The sequence below is a fragment of the Pristis pectinata genome, chromosome 2, assembly GCF_009764475.1.
Source record: "Pristis pectinata isolate sPriPec2 chromosome 2, sPriPec2.1.pri, whole genome shotgun sequence".
NCBI lineage: Eukaryota > Metazoa > Chordata > Chondrichthyes > Rhinopristiformes > Pristidae > Pristis > Pristis pectinata.
In genome coordinates, this window is record NC_067406.1 from 19,132,057 (window position 1) to 19,156,195 (window position 24,139).

General features: G+C 43.5%; 1 protein-coding gene across 3 annotated transcripts in view; it reads left to right on the forward strand.

Annotated features, from left to right (window-relative positions):
- reep1 (receptor accessory protein 1) overlaps positions 1-24,139 on the forward strand; it is a 76,836-nt gene that overhangs the window by 34,115 nt on the left and 18,582 nt on the right. For all 3 annotated transcript variants that reach the window (XM_052041716.1, XM_052041727.1, XM_052041738.1), the window contains exon 5: positions 304-417. In XM_052041716.1, the coding sequence (XP_051897676.1) occupies positions 304-417 (114 nt within the window). The remainder of the gene's footprint in view (positions 1-303; positions 418-24,139) is intronic.

Consider the following 24,139-nt stretch of genomic DNA (forward strand, 5'->3'; position numbering starts at 1 on the left):
CAAGTGAGACTGTGTCTGAGTTCAGTCTATTGGTGAACTGAGCAGGTCCACAGGTGGTTGTTGGCTACAGAATGGGCTACAGATGGCAAAAATCAAAGAATTACCCTTCTGATCATTTTTTTGCAGAAAGGCTACCACAGTAGAGTTGGGCCTGGTGAAAAACTGGTAGACCGGGATAGGTTGCGTTGTTTTAGTTGGGAGAGGGATGCAGCACCATTTACTTCCGTACTCACTGAATCTGCCGGAGGTGTGGCCCACCCCAGTAGGGAACCCCTTCTCACACTTTGCTCGTTTTCCTCACAGGAAATCGACGAATACTTGAGCCAGGCGAAGGATCGGAGCTACGAAGCAGTGGTGCAGTTCGGAAGGCGTGGGCTGAATGTGGCGGCAACTGCTGCTGTCACGGCTGCTGCCAAGGTAACCGCCGCAGAACCCGTTCCTCGCTACCTGACCGTGAGACCTCCGTGCCTCACTGAAGGGGAGCGTCGGCATTGGAGTCATTGCTCATGGGTAGAATGCGATCCCTGAAACCATTTAATTAAAACGGTATTTGACTTCCCGCTTTCCCTGTTACAACCTGCTAGCATGTAACAAAAATATTTTAAAATTCGTTCCTCGTTCAGCAACAAGAGGTACTTGCAAACAAAGAAGGCACTGTGCACGTGTCGAAAGTTTTAAAAAGCTACTTTATTAGAGTTATTTAAAGACTACTCATTAACCATGTCACTAAAATACAGAAGGAAAGAATACTTATCAACCAATCAATCAATAAACCAATCTTATATAATGGCAAAGGGAACCCCATGTGTCCAACAGCCTCTTCCACAGTTTTCTTACTCTGTCTCTCTCTCTGCCTTGTATAAGTCTGTCTCTTAGCACTGGTCGTGACTCCAGCCTAAAGCGAGATTCCAATTTGCACAAAGAAGTAGCCCCTTTTTAATACCAAAATACCCTAGAATTTTTCCATCCCTTGTGATCTTCAGCCCAGGCACATAACATAGTCTGAATACAGGAAGGAGATAGAGAGCTTAGTGACATGGTGTCATGACAACAACCTTTCCCTCAATGTCAACAAAACAAAAGAGCTGGTCATTGACTTCAGAAAAGGGGGGTGGTGCACGTGCACCCGTCTACATCAATGGTGCTGAGGTCGAGAGGGTTGAGGGCTTCAAGTTCCTGGGTGTGAACATCACCAACAGTCTGTCCTGGTTCAACTACGTAGACACCACTGCCAAGAAAGCTCACCAGTGCCTCTGCTTCCTCAGGAGGCTAAAGAAATTTGTCATGTCCCCTTTGACACTCACCAACTTTTATTGATGCATCATAGAAAGCATCCTATCTGGATGCATCACAGCTTGGTATGAAAACTGCTCTGCCCAGGACCGCAAGAAACTGCAGAGAGTTGTGGACAAGCTCAGCACATTACGGAAACCAGCCTCCCCTCCAGAGACTCTGTTTATAATTCTCGCTTCCTCGGTAAAGCAGCCAACATAATCAAAGACCCCACCCACACCAGACGTTCTCTCTTCTCCCCTCTCCCATCAGGCAAAAGATACAAAAGCCTGAAAGCACATACCACCAGGCTCAAGGACAGCTTCTATCCCGCTGTTATAAGACTATTGAATGGTTCCCTAGTACAATAAGATGGACTCTTGACCTCACAATCTACCTCGTTATGACCTTGGACCTTATTGTCTACCTACACTGCACTTTCTCTGAAGCTGTGACACTTCAGTATTCCATTAGCAGTAGGGATACTGAGGAGCAGATTGGGAGGCAGTGTTTGGAAAGATGCAAAAATAACAGGGTTATTATAATGGGAGACTTCAACTTTCCAAATATTGATTGGCACCTACTTAGTGCCAAAGGTTTAGATGGGGCGGAGTTTGTTAAGTGTGTCCAGTATGGATTCCTGACACAGTATGTTGACAGGCCGACTAGAGGGAATGCCATATTAGATCTAGTTTTAGGTAATGAACCAAGACAGGTGACAGATAGTGACCATTGCTCCATAACCTTTAGAATTGTCATAGAGAGGGATAGGAGCCAAGAGGACGGGAAGATATTTAATTAGGGAAAGGCGAATTATGAGGCTATAAGGTGAGAACTTGGGAGTGTAAATTGATATGACATTTTTGAAGGGAAATGTACTATGGAGATGTGGTCGATGTTCAGGGATCTTTTGCAGGATGTTAGGGATAAATTTGTCCCGCTGAGGCAGAGAAGGAATGGCAGGGTGAAGGAACCGTGGGTGATGAGAGAGGTGGAACAACTAGTTAGGAAGAAGAAGGCGCATACATAAGGTGTAAGCAGCAAGGATCAGTCAGGGCTCGTGAGGAATATAGAGTAGCAAGGAAGGAACTTAAGAAAGGGCTGAGGAGAGCGGGAAGGGGACATGAAAAGGCTTTGTTGAGTAGGGTTAAGGAGAATCCCAAGGCTTTTTTCTCGTACGTGAAGAGCAGAAGGATGGCTAGAGTAAAGGTCGGTCCGATTAAAGACAAAGGTGGGAACAAAGGTGCCTGGAAGCTGTGGAAGTGGGTGAGGTTCTCAATGAATACTTCTCTTCAGTATTCACCAAGGAGAGGGGTCTTGATGATGCTGAGGACAGTGTAGGTGAGGGTAATGTTCTAGAGTATGTAGATATCAAGAGAGAGGATGTGTTGGAGCTGTTAGAAAATATTAGGATAGATAAGTCCCTGGGGCCTGACGGGATTTTCCCCAGGCTGCTTTGTGAGGCAAGGGAGGAGACTGCTGAACCGTTGGTTAGGATCTTTGAGTCCTCGTTGTCCACGGGGATGGTACCGGAGGATTGGAGGGTGGCAAATGTTGTCCCCTTATTCAAAAAAGGTAGCAGGGATAGTCCAGGGAATTACAGACCAGTGAGCCTTATGTCTGTGGTGGGTAAGCTGTTAGAAAGGATTCTTAGAGATAGGATCTATGAGCATTTAGAGAATCATAGATTAGGGACAGCCAGCATGGCTTTGTGAAGGGAAGATCTTGCCTCACAAGCCTGATAGGGTTCTTTGAGGAGGTGACCAGGAAGATTGATGAGGGTAGTGCAGTGGATGTGGTCTACATGGATTTTAGTAAGGCGTTTGATAAGGTTCCGCATGGTAGGCTTCTTCAGAAGGTCAGAGGCCAAAGGATCCAGGGAGGCTTGGCAGTGTGGATTCAGAATTGGCTTTCCTGTAGAAAGCAGAGGGTTGTGGTGGAGGGAGTGCATTCGGATTGGAGGGCTGTGACTAGCGGTGTCCTACAGGCATCGGTTCTGGGACCTCTACTTTTTGTGATATTTATTAATGACTTAGATGAGGGGGTGGTAGGGTGGGTTAGCAAGTTTACAGATGACACAAAGATCAGTGGTGTTGTGGATAGTGTGGAGGGCTGTCGAAGCTTACAGAGGGATATTGATAGGATGCAGAGCTGGGCTGACAAGTGGCAGATGGAGTTCAATCCAGAGAAGTGTGAGGTGGTACACTTAGGAAGGACAAACTCCAAGGTAGAGTACAAGGTAAATGGCAGGATTCTGAGCAGCGTAGAGGAGCAGAGAAATCTGGGAGTTCATATCCACAGATCACTGAAAGTCGCCTCACAGGTGGATAGGGTAGTTAAGAAAGCTTATGGGATGTCAGCTTTCATAAGTCGTGGGATCGAGTTTAAGAGCCGTGAAGTAATGATGCAACTCTGGTTAGGCCACACTTAGAGTACTGTGTCCAGTTCTGGTCGCCTCATTATAGGAAGGATGTGGAGGCGTTGGAAAGGGTGCAGAGGAGATTTACCAGGATGCTGCCTGGATTGGAGAGTATGGATTACAAGGAGAGACTAAAGGAGCTAGGGCTGTTCTCGTTGGAGAGAAGGAGGATGAGGGGAGACATGATAGAGGTATACAAAATATTAAGAGGAATAGATAGAGTGGACAGCCAGCACCTCTTTCCCAGGGCACCAATGCTCAAAACAAGAGGACATGGCTTTAAAGTAATGGGTGTGAAATTCAAGGGAGACGTCAGAGGGAGGTTTTTCACCCAGAGAGTGGTTGGTGCATGGAATGCACTGCCTGGGGTTGTGGTGGAGGCTGATACGTTGGTCAAATTCAAGAGATTGTTAGATAAGCATATGGAGAAATTTAAGATAGAGGGATATGTGGGAGGAAGGGGTTAGATAGTCTTAGGTGTGGTTTGAAGGGTGGCACAAAATGGTGGATCGAAGGGCCTGTATTGTGCAGTATTGTTCTATGGTTCTATGGTTCTTGTATTGCATTCTGTATTTTACCTTGTACTACTTCAATGCACTATTGTAATGAATTGATCTGTGCGAACGGTATGCAAGGCAAATTTTTCACTGTACCTCGGTACAAGTGACAATGATAAACTAATTCCAATAACTTAAAGACAGAGAGAGCATGTTTTGCAGAAAAGCATGTTTTTTATGGTTATCTACTCTCAAGGCTGTGTACCAGTACTCCGGTACATTTCAAAACATTCCCTCATTCCAAGCTGACACCATTTTGCCTTATAACCACCATTTTGTGTTACACACTTTTCCACATACTGAGGAGGAATCAAATATGACTTCTGGAAAATTTAATTCTCTCCTTACGGAGTATCACAGATCAGAAGCCTTAATACCCCAGTAAAAATTACAGCATTTAACAAATCCTGTAGTGATTAAAGGTCAGTTTGATGAAAATCTCTGCTTATGTTATCAAGTCATAGTGTCCTAAGGTGTGGAAACAGGCCTTTCGGCCCACTGTGTTCGTGCTGAATTTCAGGTACCTATTTTCCAGCCCACCTTCTATCCCATGGTGCTTCAAGTGCTCATCTAAATTCTTCTTAACTGTGACAGAACTTCCCTCCACCACACCTAGGCAGTGCATTCCAGATTTCAAACACCCTTGAGATGAAAACATTCTTCCTCAAATTCGTACACCTGACTTAAAACTAAGCCCTCTGGTTATAGATACCTTTACTAGGGGGATAGGTTTCTCACTAACTACTCTATCTATGCCCCTCATAATTTTGTATACCTCAATTAGGCTATCCCTCAGACCTGCTCTGCTCCGAGGAAAACAAACCCAGCCTCTCTAGTATCTCCTCATGGTTGAAATGCACCACCCCAGGCAACATCCTGGTGAATCTCCTCTGCACCCTCTCCAGTGCAATCACACCAGAGAATCATAGAAACATACAGCACAGTAACAGGCCCTTTTTGGTCTACCTCATCCGTGCAAACTGTGATGCCTATCTGCGCTAGTTGCCTTTGCCCCTGTTAGAGCGTATCCTTCTACACCTTTCCTATCCAAGTACCTGTCCAAATGCCTTTTAAATGTTGTAATTGTATCTGCCTCTACCTCTACCTCTGGCAGCTCGTTCCAGATATTCACAACACTCTGTGTGAAAAACCTACCTCTCAGATTCTCCTCTCTCGCCTTAAACCTGTGCCCTCTAGTTCTAGACACCCCTGCCCTGGGAAAAAGACTCTATCTGTCCTATCTCTGCCCCCCATAATTTTATAAACAATATAAGCTTACCTCTCAGCCTCCTACACTTCAGTGAGAATAAACCCAGCCTATTCAATCTCTCCTTATAACTACAGTTCCTATCCTTCCTATAGTGTGGTTACCAGAACTTAAAAATGTTAATGATATGTGTCCAAGTACGACTGAGTTCATGAAGGGAAGTCAGTGTGTAATTTATAAAGCAATATCTACTAAATTATGGAAACATAGGATCATCACAGCATAGAAGGCGGCTATTCAGCCCAATGAGTCCCTGTCAGCTCTTTGCAGAATAGTTCAGTCAGTCCCACTCCCCTGATTTTTCTTGTAGCCCTGTAAATTATTTTACATCAGGTACCTTTCCAATTTCCATTTGAAGCCCTTTAGACTCCTCCTTCATCATCCTTACAGGTGCTGTATTCTAAGTTGCATCCACTCTGCATGTCAAAGGTTTTCCCCACATCTCCTCCATTATTTGGTTCCATGGTCCACCTTCCCTTCCTATCAGATTCCATCATCTGCAGCCCTCTGATGCCTCCCACCCTCTGGCGCAGTTTCCACTCTTCCCTCCTCCATCCGCCTATCACCCCTCCTCACCTCGATCCCTATCGCTTACTATATTGCTCCCATCCCCCTCCCCTCCCCTCTTTATACTGGCTATCTCCCCTCTATCTTTCAGTCCAGATGAAGGGTCTCTACCTGAGGCGTCAACTGTCCATTTCCCCCCACAGATGCTGCCCGACCTGCTGAGTTCCTCCGGCAGTTTGCTTTATGCTTCATATTCCAGCATCTGCAGTCTCTTGTGTCTCCTCCATGTCTTTTGCTTTTTTACCTCTTAGTGACTGAGGGATGTCCATTGGCTTTAATATAGTCACAAACAATCTGCTGGAGGAACTCAGCGGGTCGAGCAGCATCTGTGGGGGGGGAAGGAAATGTTGACATTTCAGGTCGAAATCCTGCATCAAGGCTGGATTAGGGAACAGTTTCATGGAGTTAAATTACAGGATTAACAATCTCAAGGTGTGGACCAACTGCAGTTGTGAAGCTCAAATTCAGTCAGTTGGAAAATCTGGAGTTAAAGTGGTAGGAAGAGTAACGTGAGCATGCAAGTACTGCATCTTGTTGTAGAACCTCATCTGATTCAGTAACATCCTTTGCATTGGGGTAGGGGCAACCTACCGTCCTTGCCCGACTTAAATGTGACTCCAGCCCTTTGTGTGTACTTCTTAACTGTCCTGCAATGACCTAACAAGCCCCACAGTGTTTTGGTGGAGGTATCTTCTTGCTCTTCTTTAGGTTCACTCATGTGGTATGTCATCCGTTACTGGGACTGAGCACACACAACCTGAACCCAGGCTTTGGCAGGCACAGCTCTGTCGGACCCCCATCCGCCCAGGATGTATGAAGTGACATGAGCCTGCTCTGTGGGCCTGAGATGGAGACATGCTCTAGTTTCACTCCCTGCGACACCAGTGCACCACGTTTGGGACAAACAGAGGAAACGGAATTGACAAAATAGTAAAATTGACAGCAATATGGCCAACATCTTCTTTCATTTCGCCCATGAGATGTGGCTGCAATTCCATAGAGTTATACAGTGCAGAAACAGGCCCTTCAGCTCAACTTGTCCATGCTGACCAAGTTGTCTACTGGAGCTAGTCCTATTTGCCTGAATTTGGCTCCTATTCCTCTAAACCTTTCCTATCCATGTCCCTGTTCCAAACATCCTTTAAACATTGTAATTGTACCCACCTCTACCATTTCCTCTGGCATCTTATTCCGCATACCCACCACCCTCGGTGTGAAAAAGTTGGCCCTCAGGTCCCTTTTGAACCTTCTCCCTCTCAATTTAAAACTCCCAAGATTCACCCATGGATGTGCAAGTCCTCAGTATCTGCATATTGAATGTAGGAAGACTATAGATTGGGGCTGAAATTAAAGCTCTAGTTGGAGTGGTGAGCCAGGTGGAAGTTGAGCAATGTTTCATTTCTGTCCTGTTAATCTAAACCACCCTCTCCTTAGAAAGAGTGGATGTCGAGAAGACTGACAGTAGATGGAAGAAACTAAATGCGTTTTCATTGGAGGAAGTAGTTTTGGAGGTTGAGTTGAGGGGATATGATCTGGAAAGCGTAAGGGAAAGGATTCAATTGGTCCTTCAAAAGTAACGAATGACAGAGATGACGGCATACATTTTTGCACGTTGCAGCAAGATAGATAATATTCCATGTGGAATTGCCTGCATTTAACCCTGCAAGTTTCAGGACTAGTGGGAGCACAGCAGTACCTACCTTGCTGTCCAATCTCAGCCTCTGTGCTCTTTCACCGGACTCTTTATGTGGCTGTACGGGGATTCCCCAGCAAATAGGCCTGGGAATCTGCTTTGGGATCCTGTGCCCGGTGCTGGCACAGAATCCATGAGCACATTTATTCCAGAGGCAATTACATGGCTGATGGAAGGAAGAGAGGGATAAAGTAAGTCTAACTTATTTTAATTATTTGTATTTACTTTCATTTTTATGTTATTATGTTTCCAGGAGATTGTGTTTTTTCTTTTTTTTAATTATCTTACTCTTTCAAAAATTGCTTATTTCATTTTTAAAAGCATTTAAATATTTCTTTGTGGGAAGAACAGGGAAAAAAACATGTTTCAGATAGCAGAGGTGGGTGTGAACATTCTTATCTGCAAAAGCTAAGAGGAGTTTGTGGCAATACACAAAAAGTGCTGGAGGAACTCAGCAGGTCAGGCAGCATCCATGGAGGGAAATAAACAGTCGACGTTTCAGGCCGAGACCCTTCGTCAGGACTTTTGTTCCTCTGTGTATTGCTCCAGATTCCAGCATCTGTAGAATTTCTTGTGTCTCAGGAGTTTTGTGGGTGAGGCTTGTTCTGGCCCACCTTTGCTCTTCAGGTACATTGTTCCATGCCTGTGCACCACTCGGGGTGTTACTGCTGGGCACCAAGGCTTTCTCAGCCAGCAAAATTAGCCATTTGGATCCGAATTAGGTAAGTTTGGTGCAGTGGGGTTGCGGGTGCCCCTCAGTAAAATCTGGGACAGTGGGGATGAAACCAGGGAAAAGATGTATAAATAAGTTGATGGAATTATTATTGTCCTTTTACATGAACAACCAAAGGTGAAGTCATTCCCTTTTACCATTTTTAAAGACTTGAATAAAGAGTAGACAAGGATAACTCTTTGTGGGCACTTTATTCTCAGGGAGATTGAATGCCAGTCCAATGCATAAATGTTGGAACTAATACGTTATTCAGTATATGTCAAAAATGTGAAAGAAGCTTGGGAATTGTGGAAGTATAACCAGATTGGCCAGGAAATAGGGGATGGATTAGATGGTATTCTGTAATGAGGATAGAGGGCTGCAGAGTTCATTGCAGTTAATGTTGATGTTCAGAATGGCCCTTTCACACTCTGCTGTTCTTATATTCTTAATCCAACACAACCGAAATGAAATTTGACTTTAGTTACTGTAAACCAGTGATGTTCTTCCTCAGTCTAAATGTTGCCATCAATTAAGATAAGATAAGATATCTTTATTAGTCACATGTACATCGAAACACACAGTGAAATGCATCTTTTGCATTGAGTGTTCTAAGGGCAGCCCGTATGTGTCACCATACCTCCAATGCCAACCTAGCATGCTTACAACTTCCTAACCTGTACGTCTTTGGAATGTGGGAGGAAACTGGAGCACCCGGAGGAAACCCACGCAGACACGAGGAGAACGTACAAACTCCTTACAGACAGCGGTGGGAATTGAACCCGGGTTGCTGGCACTGTAATAGCGTTACACTAACTTACCTCAACACAATAATACGATGGATGGGGTGGGGGGAGTGGCGGTGGGTGAAACAGTGAGTCATAGTTGCTGGCATTAGGCTAAATAATTAATGGCTTTGCTTAATTGTCTCGATAGTGATGTTTATTGGTGAATGATCCCATCCTGGGGCCCGTAAAGTAATTAAAACACAAAAAAAAATCAAAGATTGCAACTTAATCCTGTTCACTGAAAGAACTGTTTCAAAAGGCAAAGAAACTGGACTTCTACCATCAGCATTTCACTGTTAGAATGAGGTAATTTAGAGAAAAACATAATCAAATATGAATTTAAATCTCTCCTATGAAGATGGATGGTGACTGGACACCCCTGATCAAGTACAGACCATAAGACCATAAGACCATAAGATATAGGAGCAGAATTAGGCCATTTGACCCAACATTATTCAATCATCATTACCCGGATGACCCTCAGTAATCAGCCATCATCATACAGCTCAGCCATCGTTTCCTGGATGACACTGGGGCAGACTCAGTGTCACTCCCACCCTTCCCACTGATCTGAAGGAAGGTGGTTGCGTTTTTTGTTATCTGCTTCACCGCAGGTTCTCGGCGACCACATTAGTGGGTCTGGAGTGACATTCAGGCCAAACTAGGTAAGGAAGGCATACTTCCTTCCCCGAAGGACATGGGTTGTTACAGCAATCTGGTAATTTTAAATTTGCTGAGATGAAATTTTTTAAATTCCAGATCTTTGTAACTTTTCTCATTGTTTGCAGTTAAATTCCCCTTGATGGGTACAAACTCAAATCTCTGGATCAATAATCTAAAATGCTGGCTGCAGGTCCAGTAACGTGATTAGTATGCTACCATAACCAACCAGCACCTATTGGTACTGCACTGGTGTATCCAAGGGAAAAGCAAAATGGTTGTCAGGAGATCCTGAGTGCCAATAATTGCTTAATATTGATTTTGCCTTTTAATTTTTATTGCCAGCTGAAAACCCAACGAATTTAAAAGTGCAAAAGAAAATCCATAAAGGCCAAGTTTCCTTTCACATTACACAGTGTGTAAGCATACTCAGCTTCTGTACGAAAGGCCAAGGGACTCAAATTGGGTACATAAGACCATAAGATGTAGGAGCAGAATTAGGCCATTTGGCCCATTGAGTCTGCTCCGCCATTCGATCATGGCTGATTTATTTTTCCCTCTTGACTCCATTCTCCTGCCTTCTCCCCGTAACCTTTGATGCCCTTACTAATCAAGAACCTATCAACCTCCGCTTTAAATATACCCAATGACTTGGCCTCCACAGCCGTCTGTGGCAATGAATTCCACAGATTCACCACCCTCTGGCAAAAGAAATTCCTCTTCGTCTCAATTCTAAAGGGACGTCCTTTTATTCTGAGGCTGTGCCCTCTGGTCCTAGACTCCCCCACTACTGGAAACATCCTCTCCATGTCCACTCTATCCAGGCCTTTCAATATTTGGCAGGTTTCAATGAGATCCCCCCTCATCCTTCTGAACTCCAGTGAGTACATGCCCAGAGCCATCAAAGGCTCCACATGTTAACCCTTTCATTCCTGGGATCATTCTCGTAAACCTCCTATAGACCCTCTCCAATACCAGCACATCCTTCCTTAGATATGGGGCCCAAAACTGCTCACAATACTCCAAATGCGGTCCGACCAATGCCTTATAAATGCCTTATAAAGTGCACGACTGTACACTTCCCTACACTGTATTCCACCTGCCACTTCTTTGCCCATTCTCCCAACCTGTCCAAGTCCTTCTGCAGACTCCCTACTTCCTCAACACTACCTGCCCCTTCACCTATCTTTGTATCATCCACAAACTTGGCCACAAAACCATCAATTCTGTCATCCAGATCATTAACATATAATGGGAAAAGTAGCGGACCCAACACTGACCCCTGCGGAACACCACTACTCACCGGCAGCCAACCAGAAAAGGCCCCCTTTATTCCTACTCTTTGCCTTCTGCCAGTCAGCCAATCTTCTATCCATGCTAGTACCTTTCCTGTAATACCATGGGCTTCTATCTTGTTCTGCAGCCTAATGTGCGGCACCTTGTTGGGCCTTCTGAAAATCCAAGTAAACAACATTTTCTGACTCTCCTTTGTGCATGGAGCAGTTAAGTTGGTAAATTGGTAAATTGATTTATTACTGTCACATGTATCGAGGTACAGTGAAAAACTTTGTTTTGCATGCCGCCCATACTAATCATTTCATCACATCTGTACATTGAGGTAGTACAAGGGAAAAGCAATAGCAGAATGCAGAATAAAGTGTTACAGTCACAGGGAATGTGCAATGCAGGCAGGTAATTAGGTGCAAGGCCATGACGAGGTAGCTTGTGAGGACAAAAGTCCATCTTAATGTACAAGAGGTCTATTCAGTAGTTTTATAGCAGAGGAATAGAAGCTGTCCTTGAGCCTGGTGGTACGTGCTTTCAGGGTATTGTATCTTCTGTCTGATGGGAGAGGGGAGAAGAGAGGGTGTCCGGGGTGAGTGGGGTCTTTGATTATGTTGGCTGCTTTACTGAGGCAGCGAGAAGTGTAGACAGAGTCCATGGAGGGGAGGCTGGATTTTGTCAAGTGATGAGTTGTGTCCACAACTCTCTGCAGTTTCCTGTGGTCTTGGGCAAAGCAGTTGTCATACCAAGCTGAAATGCATCTGGATAGGATGCTTCCAGTGGTACATCTATAAAAATTGGTGAGTGTCAAAGGGGACATGCCAAATTTCTTTAGCCTCCTGAGGAAGTAGAGGTGCTGGTGAGCTTTCTTAGCCATGGCATCAATGTGGTTGGACCAAGACAGGCTATTGGTGATGTTTACTCCTAGGAACTTGAAGCTCTCAACCATCTTGACCTCAGGACCATTAATGTAAACAGGAACGTATGCACTACCCCACTTCCTGAAGTCAATGACCAGCTCTTTTGTTTTGCTGACATTGAGGGAAAGGTTGTTGTCATGACACCATGTCACTAGGCTCTCTATCTCCTTCCTGTATTCTGAATCATCGTTATTTGATATTCAGCCCGCTAAGGTGGTGTCACCTGCAAAATTGTAGAAGGAGTTAGAGCAGAATCTGGTTAGATTCACTACAGTAAGACTCACAACACTCCACCCCGAAATAAATAGCTGAGGGTTCCTCTCACTTAACACTGAACTTCCAATGGTACAGACAGGTGACAAAGGAGATGGTGGGTGATTATAAGTTTTCAGGTGAAGGGGGAGATCTGGAGAGAGGATTGCACTCAGGAATGAATCACTAGAGTATGCATCAATCTGAGGATTCACAAGTCTTGGTGGATATGGTCCTAGAACTTGCATCACATGACCTCCTCTCATCAATCGACCTATCCTAGACTACCTGCATCAGTCACCCAACACATCCTTTCTCTTTCCTACTAATCGGAAAGCAAGTAAACTCTTTGTTACCTGGCTGGATGATTCTCAGCAGTCCAATTAGCTGCGATCAGTAATGCCCCACCAATAAGGTGTTAGGTTAGCTGGTCAGAGCCAGGACCATGGTGGCAAAATCACAGCTGTATCTGTGCATGGCTGGAAGTAAAGGTGCCATTGCCACTGCCAGAAAGTATTTCTCTAGGGATCAACATACTGTCCCCAACATCAGCCTTTGTAGAGGATTAAGTGGAAAGAATTGAGGCAGTTTTAAAAATTACTTAACAATATTAAAAACAAAAAGGAAAACAAATGGGAGTTGAAGGATTAAAATGTAAAACATGTGAGGGTGGGGTACATGAGTAGCGGATAAACTTAGAAGGAGATATGCAATAAAGAAAATATGGGGGCCTCTGCATCACGAGATCTGTTTCAATTGGTCACCTGCTGCCTACATGACAACAGTCTATCGTTTCAGCTTTTCAATGACAGATTTCCCCAGTGTGGAACAATAAGCGGTGATGTCTATTGAGACCACCCCCCCCCCAACCCCGCATGTCATTTCATACTCTTGTCTACTCCCAGACAAATGTGAAAGCACAAACTAAAATAAGACTCAAACAATTACCGATTAAACTAATTTCACAATTAACACATTTCTCAACTTTTAATTCAAAAACCTAAAAAAAGGACTAGTGAAATACCATGAAAATGCTGAAATCCAGAAAACATATGGTATGACTTTAATATATTTTATTTATAATTTTGTTTTAATGCATTGTTTCTTTTGACCAGCTTAAACAATGGCTGTATTATTTTCTTCATAATGCATTTACAAAGAAGCTAAAATAATACAGTCATTCAAGAAGGCAGCTGCACCACCACCTTCTCAAGGGCAATTTGGAATGGGCAATAGATGCTGGGCTTGGCAGCATTGCCCAGATCCTGAAAAATGAATCAAAAATGTTATGCAAGTTGCATTATTAGTTACAGAGTTAGTAAATTTCTATCGTCTGTTTGAACATGTGTTCATGCTAATAAAGAAAGAGCTATACAAAGGAGCACAACATGAGATTTCTCCAGTATAGATTTTGTTCTTTATGTTCTAGATTTTGAGTTGCTTGTGTCTCTAACTGAGCTATATTTCCACACACACAAAAAAGGATAAGTAAATCAAATATTGTTACATTACCAGTCCTGATGAAGGGTCTCGACCCGAAATGCCAATTGTGCACTTATCTCCACAGATGCTGCCTGACCCGCTGAGTTCTTCCAGCACTTTGTGTGTTGCTCCAGATATCCAGCATCTGCAGTCTCTTGTGTCTCTTGCTATATTGTTGATGTTACACGATGTCTCCCATGTACCATCAGGTGCAGGCGTAGAACAGTTTAGAAGCACCTACATTATCTGGGTGCCTGATTAAGATTAAGAGTAAAGGAACCAAGGGTGAGCCAGATGCCCACAGATAAGACACATTCAGTGGCTTAGAGTTTGTTGAATGGATTTCAGCATCTCGAGCAAAAAATATTAACTGCTTGAATAATATAAGGCATTGGTGAGACCTGATCTGGAGTACTGTGTACGGCATTGGTCTCCTTTCAGGAAGGATGTTAATGTACTGGAAGCAGTCCAGTAAATTTTCTCTGAACTAATGCTAGGAATCAGTGGGCTGTCTTAAGAGGAAAGGTTGGTCAGGCGAGGCTTGTATCCCTGGAGTTTAGACGTGTGATGGGGGACTTAGTTGAAACACAGTAAGATCCTGAAAGGTCTTGACAGGATAGATATGGATAAAGAGTTTCTTATTTTATTAAATGGTACAGCAGGCATGAAAGACTAAGTGACTGACTCCTGCTTCCATTTCGTATGTTTGCTTTGTGTTCACTTAAGGCAGAAATGGAAATAAAATGAGGCAAAGAGATCGCTGCAATACTTCCAGCAAAAGAATGTATTTATAGCACATTTTCAACTTGCCCACAGGAATCAGACAGATTTCAGTGTCAGTTGGACCAATATTAGACAATGTGACTCCCCCTCCAATCTGTCCCTCCTCACAGCGTCCACCTCTCCTCGATCTCCCTCTGCACTGCACCCAAACTTCACTCCATTTGTGTTGTGAATTGAAACTTTGTTCATCTTTTTGCAAAGTATTCCAAGGAGAAAGAAAGTAGATCACTTGCCTTTAACTAGTGCTTTGCTTAACTAGATTACAGTATTAGGAGCTTGAGTTCTTTGCAAATACATCAACTAGTTGTTCAGGCTCACACCTGTTTTTAATAGGATTCAGCATGTTCAGCTCCAGACCTAACCCTGAAACTGTTTGTATTCAAATTAAACAAACCCAGTTACCAATAATTTAGCTTGATTTGAGTAATTCTGTTCGCCCAGCTCTCCGTATCTCCAGATTCACTGGAGCTACGTAAAACCTCCACAGAAGCGCAGCTGTCAAACAGCTGAGTTCAGAGTCAGACCCCAGATCAACAAACCCATGGAACTAACCCCTGATTGAAAAACAAAGAAGAGTAATCCCACAATAAATACCAAAATTAACTGATAAGGAATTTTCCTTATGCACAGCAAGGTTTGAACGAACACATTATTAGCATCCAGGCCGACCTTGGGCTGGAGGTATGAAGATCTGTGCTTATCTGTGCTGTATGTTTCTATTCTTGCCACATTTGGCCCCTATTCTTGCTAGCCAGATATAATTCACCAAACTTCACTGTCACATGGCATATTCCCAAAGGCAATCGTGTTGACATGATCCCTGTATGTCTGTTTCAATCACAAAAGTAAGACAATTTTTGGACGTGGTACCAATGGACAGGCAAGTGTGAGGTGATGCACTTTGGAAAGTCAGATCAGCGTAGGACTTATTCTAGGAATGGTAGGGCACTAGGGAGTGTAATGGAACAGAAGGACCTAGGAGTACAAGTGCATATTCATTGAAAGCAGCGTCACAGGTAGACGGGATGGTGAAAAGAGCATTTACCACACTGGCCTTCATCAGTCAGGGCACTGAGTATAGGAGTTGGGACATTATGTTGCATTAGTGTAAGCCATTGGTGAGGGCGCGCTTGGAGTACTGTATACAGTTTTAGTCAGTTATAGGAAAGACGTGGTTAAACTGGAAAGAGTGCAGAGAAGATTTATGAGGATGTTGCCAGGACTAGAGGCCCTGAGTTACAGGGAGAGGTTGGCCAGGCTAGGTCTTCATTCCTTGAAAGATAGGAGAATGAGGGGCGACCTTATAGAAGTGTTTAAAATTATGAGAGGCATAGATAAGGTGGACAGTAACAGTATTTTCCCCAGGGTAGGGGAGTCCAAAACGAGAGGGCATAGCTTTAGGATGAGAGGGGAAAGATTTAAAAGGGACCTGAGGGGCGACTTTTTCATGCAGAGGGTGGTGAGTGTATGGTACGAGCTGCCAGAAGAAGTTAAGGCAGGTACAGTAGTATCTTTTAAGAAGCACTTGGATAGGTACATGGGGGGCAGGGTTTGGAGGGATATGGGCAGAACACAGGAAAATGGGACTAGCTACGTGGACACCATGGTCAGCATGGACTGGTTGGGCCGAAGGGTCCATATCCTTGCTGTATTGCTCTAGGACTCTATGGCAAGTTGACTAATCTGCTATGAAATTCCAGCCTTATAGGTGATTTATTTTCCCCTGTTTTTGCACCCTTGCTAGATTTATTTTCCAGGTTCTGAGATCACAGGTAATCGCTGATTTAATATGATGTGTTTTTGAATAAGGCATCGTCTCCACATGCAGGAGCTGAACACATAGCCTCAACTGTCCCCAAAGTCCCAAGTCACTTCACAGGAGTGCGATTAGATGGGACCACATGTGGATAATAAGGACAGGTGACAAAAGGCTTGGTCAACGAGGTGGGTTTTTACACAATCATATGATTCCAATGTGGAAGATAGCCTTTTATTGGGACCAAGATCATGGAAGGGTTTGGATGAAGATTTTATTGAGACTCTGTGGCACCTTGGCACCAACTGCTGACCTATGTTATTGACACCAAAAAGTAAGTGTTGGGTCATCAAGTCTGCACCTGCTGCCAAAGATCTTGAACTTCTGTATGAGATTACCAAATAATGAACAGTGAATTTTGGGCTGATTTTGTCTTCACTATGGCTCCTGAGAGGCAAAACAAGCAGCCTGGTGAATTGAAATCACATTCTAGTGGCAAAGGGCTCATTGTACAATCCTCTTGTCATTGCCATCATCTGGTTGCCTGAGGTTTAAGTCACTAGCTCATATCTGAGGCCAGTGCTTGATCTATCTCCATTTATGTTACAGGCCTGAAATTCTTTTGTTTTCCACTCTCTAACTTTAATTGGCAGTAGGCTGTACGAGTGGTGGTAGTAGAGGGTTGTATTCAAATTGGAAGCCTGTGACCAGTAGTGTGCCACAGGGATAGGTGCTGGGTCCACTGTTGTTCATCATCTATATTAACATTTTGGATGAGAATGTAGTTAGTATAGTTAGTAAGATTGTGTATGACACCAAAATTGGTGGTATAGTGGGCAGTCAAGAAAGTTATCTAAGATTACAACAGGATCTAGATCAACTGGGAAAGAGGGCCAAGGAATGGCAGATGGAATTTAACTTGGACAAATGTGAATTGTGCATTCTGTTAAGTTATATCAGACACGAGTTACGTGGTAAATGGCAGGGCCTTGGAGAGTGCTATAGAACAGAGAGAGCTATGGGTACAAGTACATAATTCCCTGAAAATGGTGACACAGGTATACAGGGTGGTGAATAAGGTATTTGGAAAGCTTGCCTGCATTGGTCAGGGCACGGAGTACAAGAGATGGGATGTCATCTAACTGCTCCAGATGTTGGCATGATTACACTTGGAGTATGGTGTACAGTTCTGGTTGCCTGGCTAAAGGAAGGATGTCATTCAGCTGGAAAGGGTGCGTAAAGATTCACAAGGATGTTTCTGGGACTTGAGGGCTTGAATTATAAGGAGAGACTGGATAGGCTGGGACTTTTTCCATGATGAGGGGTGATCTTATAGAGGTATATAAGATCATGAGGGGCATAGATAAGGTGGATAGTCACAGCCTTTTTCCCAGGGTAGGGGAGTCTAAAACTGGAAGGTATATGTTTAAGATGAGAGAAGAAAGATTTAAAGGGGAACTGATGGGCAATTTTTCACAGACGGTGGTGGAAATGTGGAATGAGCTGCCCGATGAAGTGGTAGAGGTGGGTATGGTCAAAGTCAAAGTTAAGCTTATTGTAATATGCACAAGTACATGTATGCACAGGGGCAATGAAAAACTTACTTGCAGCAGCATCACAGGCACATAGCATCAGAGACACAACATTCACAAGAATTAAACATAAATTATGCAAAATTATTCAAGAGAGAACACAATTAGAACAAAAGGGAAGGAAAGTCAAAGTGGTCAAAGTGGTCGTGGTGTTGCTATACTGAGGTATTGATTAAGGTTGTGCACGTTGGTTCAAGAACTGAATGGTTGAAGTAGCCATTCTTGAACCTGGTGGTGTGGGACAACGTTTAAAAGACTTTGGACCGGTACATGGATAGAAAAGGAGAGGGGCATTGTGTAAAAGGGACCTGAGGGGCAATTTTTTCACACAGGAGGTGCTGGGCATATGGACCGAGCTACCAGAGGAAGTGGTAGAGGCGGGTACAGTTTCAATGTGTAAAAGACATTTTGGACCGGTACATGGAGGGGAAAGGTTTAGAGGGAAATGGATCAATCACAGACAAATGGGACTAACTCAGGTAGCAACTAGGTCAGCATGGACAGGTTGGGCTGAAGGGCCTGTTTTCTTGATGTATGCCTCTAATACTCTATGACCCTAGACTCCTAGTAGAAATGTTAATGATTTCACAATGCTAACATGATGAATATGCTCTGTTCACATTCATCCGGTTGTTATCAACGAGGGGGGAGAAAGTCAACTGATTGATATAAAGAGCAACATCTCTTCCCCAGAGCACAAAATAAGCTTTAGTATTGGTAAAAACCTATTAAATGCTTCATTATCAAAGAAATCTGAATAATGTAATTGCCCTGCTATATTGCTATTATGGCAATACTAATAATGCTGAAAAGGCAATTAAAACATTTTGATTCCATGTAGCTGACATCGTGTTATTCAGATCAGTTCATAAAACATAAAATATAGTCTCATTCCATTGAAATTAATAGAATAGTTCATTTACATTTCATTTCTCAATTCCTGCTGGAATCGTATACCAGCTTTCAGACTGCTATGACTATATTATAATTCTGACATTTGTACAGTGGCAATCCTTGTCTGTGTTGCATTGTTAGAGGTGGTGTCTGTAGGAAGAAGTTTGAACTCTTGTGGGAATATCAACAGCCAGTTGTACTCAGCTCTGTGCATTCAGTTTGATTGAAGTCAATGGAACTGATTGCATGAGGTTGGATACAAGTGACAGCCAATACACCCATTCAATGTGAGCAACTTGTGATAAGTCTTCCTCCTTCCATGTACCTGTGTCAGCTTTTCTTAACTGCTTTTTCTGCAATAGGTACCTCACCTTCTCAACCTAATCCTTTATATGGAGCTAAAAGAGGGGAAGGTAATTTGGATTGTGCAGCTACTAACCCTGTACTGGTAAACCTTGTTGAATTAAGATTTCTTGCATTTTGCCATTTGTTGGTTGCTGCACCCATTGCCTTTAACGCTCAGGTGGATGGAAGCCTAATTTGGACGCCCACAGACGAGTAACACTGATGAGTAGTCCAAGGTCCTGAGAAACCTGTGACTTCTGATCTGAGCAGTAAAAATGAAGTCAACCATATTAGTTATGAGCAAAGGTGGGCAATAAACCTACAAAGGTTCCCTGTATTTGGATGTGCTTTGTAGTTTTGGTGTGATAAAGAGAATTAATTATAAATGCAAAGTGAACAATGGCTTCAGAAATTTAGGTCCGTAAATTAACCTTCTCTGAAAACATTATACTTTGAGGGTATGATTGAAGAGACTTAAGCCTAGAGATGTCACTGTGAGCTATCCGTGTAGTTTTCAGTACCTGCATAAAATTCCTATCCAATATTGCAACACAGGCATCTGTCTAAATACTCCAAATGGGTCAAACCCTTCATTAAAATGAAGGATAAAATAACTACATGGATGTATTAAATGTTTGATGTCAATTTGAAGACTTATTTAAGTCACACTGCTTTGCCTCCTGCTTCCCAAGCATTGGTATATTTATAATCCCCAATTATGTTCTCTTTTAATACATCTGAGTGCACGGGCAATGGGGAAACATTTCTCCTATAACTTCATGGGGAGAGGTTACCTCGCATGGAAACTGGAACTCTGTGGAATGAGCAAACTGTATGTCATTGTACTTTAGCTTCTTATAACCCATGTTGATCAAATAATCCCAATATTTCCTAACATGCTGAGTGTTGGCACAGAGTGTGTTAACTGGTGGTGAGTGCAACTCTCGCAGAGCTCAGTCTGTATAACTGCATGAAGTGTACAGATCGGACTACCCTGTGTGTTTTCTGGTTTGTCACACATTCCATTCTGTTGGGAGACCATTAACTACATGAGTTATGGTAATGCACCAAGAAACTTTGAGTGCTCTCAACCTGTCATTGTGCTTTGGCAGGGTTTCTTGTGAGTCACATCGAGATTGGCAGAAATCAATGGGTTTTTTTCAAAGCCTGAAATCTAGAAGAGAAACCGAAGAAGCAGTTGATTTGTCAATTTCTAAAAGAGAAAATTCAGTTAATTTTGGAAGAGATTTGTAAAATTTTAACAGACGTTTTTTAAGATAGTGTTCATTTAGAGTCATAGAATTATAAAGCAGGGAAACAGGCCCTTCAGCCCAACACATCCATGCTGACAATGTTGCTTACTTGAGCTAATCCCATTTGGCTGCATTTGGCCCATATCCCTCTAAACCTTTCCTATCTATGTACCTGTCCAAAAGTATTTTAAACATTGTAAATGTAAATTGCTAAATTGGTTTATTATTGTCACATGTACCAAGGTACAGTGAAAAACTTTGTTTTGCATGCCATCCATACAGATCATTTCATCACATCAGTGCCTACAAGGCCGCCTCGACCACTTCCTCTGGCAGCTTGTTCTATATACCCACCACCCTCTATGTGAAAAAGTTGCCCCTCAGTTCCCCTTTAATTCTTTCCCCTCTCACCCTAAACCTATGCACTATAGTTCTAGACGGCCCTACCCTGGGAAAAAGGCTGTGACCATCCACCTGATCAAGACAAGACAAGACATATTTATTAGTCACATGTACATCGAAACACACAGTGACATGCATCTTTTGCGTAGAGTGTTCTACACGCAGTCATGGGGAGGATGTACAAACTCCTTACAAATGGTGGCCGGAATTGAACCCGGGTCCTGCCGCTATAATAGTGTTACGCTAACCGCTACTGTGCCTGCCCTTAGGAATAGTAAAGGGAAAAAATAACTGGTGGGAGTTGTCTCTAAGCCACCAAATAATATTACAGTGGCACAGGCAATAAACCAAGAAGTAGATATAGCAGAGGATGCAGAGAGTCTACAGAGAGATATGGATAGGTTAAGTGAGTGGACAACGGTCTGGCAGATGGAGTACAATGTTGGTAAATGCGAGGTCATCCACTTTGGATTTTATAAATCCTCATGATTTTATAAACCTCCGTCTCTCCAGGGAGAATGGTCCAGGCTATCCAGTCTCTCCATTTAACTCAAGCCCTCCAGTCCTGGCAACATCCTCGTGAATCTTTTCTGCAACCTTAATCACATCCTTCCTGTAGCATGGTCCCTCTGTTCTATAACACTCCCCAGGGTCCTGCCATTCACTGTGTATGTCCAGGCCTGGCTGAACTTACCAAAATGCAACACTTCACGCTTGTCCAAATTAAATTTCATCTGCCATTCTTTTGCCTGCTTTCCCTGTTGATCTAGATTCTGTTGAAACCCTAGACAACCTTCCTCACTATCCACCACACCACCAATTTTGGTGTCATCGACAAATTTACTAATCTTGCCACCTACATTCTCAACCAAATTGTTAATATATGTGACCATAGTAGGGAACCCAGCACCGATCCCTGCACAACACCACTGGTCACAGACGTCCAATCTGAAAAACAACCCTCTACTACCACCCTCTGACTCCTACCAAATCAAAAGACAGCATCTGTGGGAAGATAAACAGTCAGTGTTCCAGGTCCGCAACCCTTCTCCTTGCTGCCTGTCTTGCTGAGTTTTTCCAGCATTTTTTGCTTTTACTTTACACTCATTTTTTTGTGGCATGGTGACACAATAAAATCCAAAAAAGAAGAGCTGCATGAATCTCTTCTGATAGTTAGGCTATCGTCAAATTTCATAGAGTTGTAGAATCATACAGCACAGAAATAGGCCCTCAGCCCACCATGTCTGTGCTGACCATCGATCGACTTTCAATACTAATCCTATTTACCAGCGCTTGGTCTGTAGCCATGCACGTGCAGATGCTTCTTAAATTTTGTGAGAGTCTCTGCCTTTACCACCCCCTCAGACAGTGTGTTCCAGACTGCAATCACCCTTTTGGTGAGAAAATATCGTGCTCAGATCCTCTCTAAACCTCCTACTCCTCACCTTTAACTTATGCTCTCTGGTCTTGGTCACCTCTGCATGGGGAAAGGTTTCTCACTACCTACCCTATCTATGCCTCTCATACTTTTGTACACCTCTGTCAGCTCCCCCCCACCCCCTCAGCCTCCTCTGCTCCAAGGAGAACCAATCCAGTCCATCCCATCTCTCTTCATAACTGAAACACTCTATCCCAGGCAACATCCTGGTGAATCTTCTCCGCACTCTTTCCAGAACTGCACACAATATTACAGCTGTGAATCATTATCACGAACTGAGAAGTGTTGCAATGTTTACAATGGAATTATTGACCGTTACGTCATAGATAACCAATGAATCAAAGTTCTGACATGTCCCACCCTGTTAGGACGGGTGGGGGACAATGAGAGGAGGAGCCGTGGACATCCCCACCTTCATCAATGGTGAAGCCCAGCACGTGAGTGCTGAAGGCAAATTCAAAGTATCGGCAACCATCTTCAACCAGATGTGCTGAATGGATAATTCATCTCCTCCTATGTCCCACCATAACAGAAGCCAATCTTCAGCCAGTTGGATTAATCCCGCATGATAGCATGCAACAACTGAGTCCACTGAATATAAACCAAATAATGGAAGTATATCACTGTACTTTCATTTACATTGGGTCTAAATCCTGGATCTCCCTACTACAGAGCACTGTGAAAGTTTTCTTTATATTCATTTATGGGCTCTGGACATAACTAGCAAAGCCGGCAATTATTTCCACCCCTTGAGAAGATGGAATTAAGCTGCTAGCTTGAGTCACAATAGTCCTAGGTGATAAGACTATTGAACGGTTTCCTTATACGATGAGATGGACTCTTGACCTCACAATCTACCTTGTTATGACCTTGCACCTTATTGTCAACCTGCAATGCACTTCCCTGTAGCTGTGACACTTTACTCTGTATTCTGTTATTGTTTTTACCCCATACTACTTCAATGCTCTCTGTACTACCTCAATGCACTGTGTAATGAATTGATCTGTATAAGCGGTATGCAAGACAGGTTTTTCACTGTACCTCGGTACAAGTGACAATAATAAACCAATACCAATACCTCCTGGTGAAGGTACTCCCACAATGCTGTTACATATGGAGTTCCAGGACTTAGACAAAGCGAGGATGAAGGACAGGCTGGTTTTCATTGTGATCATTTCCTGTCTAAAACCCTTCCTGCTAATGTTGTCCTGATTTGTTGCCTTATGTTAACTGGTTTGTGGTCACAATTCCACACCAAAGTGCTGAGAGCAAGAGAGAGAGAGTGAGAGTGAGAGAGGGAGAGGGAGAGAGAGACAGAGAGAGACCCTGATATTTACATCCAGGAAATGAGTGAGCACATCAGCAGCTGGGGAAGCCAGAGGTACTGGGTGTGTGGATAGTTGGGATATTTTTACCTCGCAGATGAGATTTAGTCAACTGTGTGCCAGGAAAGCAGCAGAGGAGGGTCCTTGACAATGGAGTAGATGGGGGTCATTGAGAGGTTGAAGGTGGTGAAGGCTTGAATGAACATAGAACAGTACAGCACAGAACAGGCCCTTCGGCTCACAATGTTGTGCCGACATATCTATTCCCTCCTACCTACAGAATGCCCATATCCCTCTATTTTCCTCTCATTCATGTGCCCATCCAAGCCCCTCTTAAAAGCCCCCAATGAATTTGCCTCCGCCACCCTATCAGGCAACGCATTCCAGGCATCCACCACTCTCTCAGTAAAATACTTACCCCTCACGTCTGTCCTGAACTTACCCCCTCTCACCTTAAATGCATGCCCTTTGGTATTAG